This window comes from Lactuca serriola, chromosome 2 (assembly GCF_051521515.1).
Source record: "Lactuca serriola cultivar US96UC23 chromosome 2, Lser_US96UC23_V15, whole genome shotgun sequence".
In the NCBI taxonomy this organism is placed as follows: Eukaryota; Viridiplantae; Streptophyta; class Magnoliopsida; order Asterales; family Asteraceae; genus Lactuca; species Lactuca serriola.
In genome coordinates, this window is record NC_136409.1 from 157,000,624 (window position 1) to 157,004,002 (window position 3,379).

The window sequence follows — 3,379 nt, forward strand, 5'->3', positions numbered from 1 at the left end:
GTCGTCGATCTTGTCGGAATTGGCTCTGTTCGCCACAACTCGAGCTCTCTTTCTTTCTCATTGCCTTTCTCCGGACTCATCTACCGCCAATTGCATGATTGTCATCATCGTCACTGCTCTTCTCTTCTTCTACAACAAAATCGCCTCTGGCTACCGATTTTTCTCTCTTTTTCTCTGACAGGTAGTCGATGTTAACCACCATCGTTACAGCCTTGCCACCGCCGCTGCTGCTATATTCATCTAGTTTTTATGTTTTGTTTTTTTTTTTTGTTTTTTTTTCCAGTTTAATCTTTTCATCCCAATCAAACTACACGGGGGGGGGGGGGGGGGGGGGGGGGGGTTAGTGATTAAGGTTTAGGCCAAAGCCCTTTATGGTTTAAGTATTCTCTATATATTCCTGTGTAATTATATTTTGAGTATAAAACAATTTATTATCTTACAGATTTATTATATATGTTTGTTTTAGAAAATAAGATAATTAGATCAAATTAATTTTGAACTAAGACTATTTTTATTACAAAAGTAAAATAATATAATTAAGGTGAAATTATGATGTGAACCGATGTATAAAAGTTAGAAGTTATAATAACATAATGAAATTTTATGTTTTAAAGATAATATGTCATGAAATCCTCAAATGCTATCTCAATTTTAGAAAAATAATAATAATCATAATAATAATAATATGAAGTTACTAATGAAAAAATATAGCAACAGAATCAGATTTTACCTTTCGAGACCACGGATGCCAACAATAAATGCGTAAGGGAAGTGTAATAGAACTTCAGTCTAAAGTTTAATTAACTTCTAAATTTTCTATCTATACACGTTCTAATTAATTTTATAACAAGTAAAATTATCCTAAAATCGTTATTTAACTACCAAAATCAGATCACTTCCAACTTTATGTTTTATTTTTCAAACTATTTTACAATCTAACAAACAACAACTATACCCAACTTGTACCGGGTAGTTTCTGTATTCTCTGAGCTGTCATTAACTTTCTAAGTTGTTCGGATCCGACCCATTCCCCACAACCCGCAAAAATGCTTGCAAGTTGTACATATGCATCTGGATTCTTCGGATCCATTTCAATCATTTTCTCTGCAACTTTCTTCCCTAAAATTCTATCTCCATGAGCTACACATCCTCTTAATATCGCTGACCACATGCTTACATCATCCTTAAATTCAGGTAATGACACTACCAAATTCATGGCTTCCTCAAGTCGCCCAACACGTGCTAAAAGATCTATCATGCATGAATAATGTTCAACTCCTCGATCAATACAATACTCGTTTTTCATTGCATAAAACCATTTCAAACCCTCCTCATATAACCCACAATGATCACATGCGGATAATACTGCAGTGAATGTAATATCCGTAGGCAAAATCCCCGTTGCTTTTCTCATATCATTAAACAAATCCAATGCTTCAATTCCATAACCATTTGTAGCATAACCCATCAACATTGAATTCCATGAAGCTTCATCAACATCACATGATTCTTTTTCCACCATTTCGTCGAATAGTTTTCTACCATTATCAACATCTCCACATTTGCAATAAAAATCCACAAGTGAAGTAGACACGATTTTATCATATTCAAGTCCAACAACGATAGCTCGCGAAAATAATTGTTGGCCGAGTTCAAGAAACGAAATGGTCCCACATGTGCTAATCACACTCGCGAGGCTAAATTTGTCGATTTTAAAACCTTTTGTATTTAATTCCCGAAAATATTTAAGTGCTTCACTTGGGTAACCATTTTGAGTTAATCCCGATATCATTGAGTTCCAAGAGATTAAAGTTTTAGACTTTATGCTATGAAAAACTCGTTTAGCATCTTCGATTCTTCCACTAGAAAAATAAATAGAAATCATCGAATTCAACAACACTGTGTCGTATGTGTTTATATTTATCTCGTTAAATAAGTTACAAGCGCTATTAGGCCTTCCACATTTTGCGTAAGTGTTGATAAGAACAGATGTGACTATAAGATCATGAATTACTCCAAATTTACAAACATGAGCATGAACTTGTGTTGCATACATAATATCACATGAGGCACTTAAAACACTAGCGATAGTGGATGCGTCTTCTTTTGTTCCATTTCTCCTCATTTCAACAAAGAGTACACGTGCTTCTGTTGCCATGTTATTGGAAATGTATCCTGAAATCAAAGAGTTCCATAAAGCAACACAAGGGGGTTTGTCTTTCTTCATTGAAAATATTCTTTTGGCTTCCGAAAGTTTATTGGTATTGGAGTATGCAGAGATCAAAGACGAGAGAGAAAAATCATCAGGGTATGGTAGATTGTGGAGCATTAAGCTTGCAGTATCAAGATCACCACATTTTCCATACATGTTCACAATTGAACTTCCTAAAACTGGATCGATCTCCACCCCATTAACAACTATAAAGCCATGGATTATCTTTCCCAATCTAAGAGCTAACAAATCAGTACACGCACCAATAACTGTAGCCAAAACATATATATCCACATCACAACTTGATTTCAAATCTTTAAACAGACTAATTGCTTCAGCAGATTGCCCGTTTTTAGCATACCCATGAATCATTGAATTCAAAGCTACCCCATTTTTCATTGGCATTTCATCGAACAGCTTTCTTGCGAGATTCAAATTACCTGCCTTAACAGACCCTGAAATAATCATGTTCCAGGAGAAAGTATTTTTGTGGGGCATTGCGTAAAACAAATGTAAAGACTCTTTGGTATTTCGTGATTTGATATAACCTTCGATCATGGAGTTCCAGGTGAAGCAATTTCTTTGTGGCATTTCGTCGAACACTTTCCGAGCATCATCCAAATAGTCACACCGAACGTACATCTGAAGGAGACGGTTAGCCAAAGTAATTGAGGAAGGAAAGACACCCCTTTTAAGAAACAAGAGGTGTAAGGGTTTCCCTTGTTTGTTCAACAGATGGGAAGTGATGGTTTGTAACAAACGGGGACACGTCTGCAAATCAAGATCCATTTGGTAAGAGTTAACACAACTGTGAAGGCATGTGGGTTGTTGCGCCTAAAGAACCTTTGACCATCATAGGCTGTCGGGATTTTGGGAGAAGTGGATTTCTACGTTTTATCAGAAAGGTAAAAGTGATGAGATAAAGTTGGTGTGTGTATCGGTGGGTGATAGACATTGGTTTGGAAAAGGTGTTGCTAAAAAGACACCTTATATTGCAATATGGACACTCTAATTAATTTTTTAAATGTTTTTATTGGCTGAAATTGCATTGTTTTCCAAAAAAGCTGATTATAAAGAGTTAATTATTGGTTGACTTTTTAAAAGGTGGTCAATAGGGTGTCCAAGGGGTGTCTTATTAGCAACACCCGAAAGGGGTTGGCTAAAAAG

The 3,379-nt window shown here is 35.8% G+C and overlaps 1 protein-coding gene across 1 annotated transcript; it reads right to left on the minus strand.

The window, feature by feature from the left end:
- Positions 1–892: 892 nt before the first annotated feature.
- Positions 893–3,151, minus strand: LOC145087130 (Pentatricopeptide repeat (PPR) superfamily protein). Its single transcript, XM_079025033.1, has one exon. It carries the CDS (start codon positions 2,999–3,001, stop codon positions 950–952), a length of 2,052 nt encoding a protein of 683 aa, XP_078881159.1. The 5' UTR covers positions 3,002–3,151; the 3' UTR covers positions 893–949.
- Between the last annotated feature and the right edge of the window lie 228 nt (positions 3,152–3,379).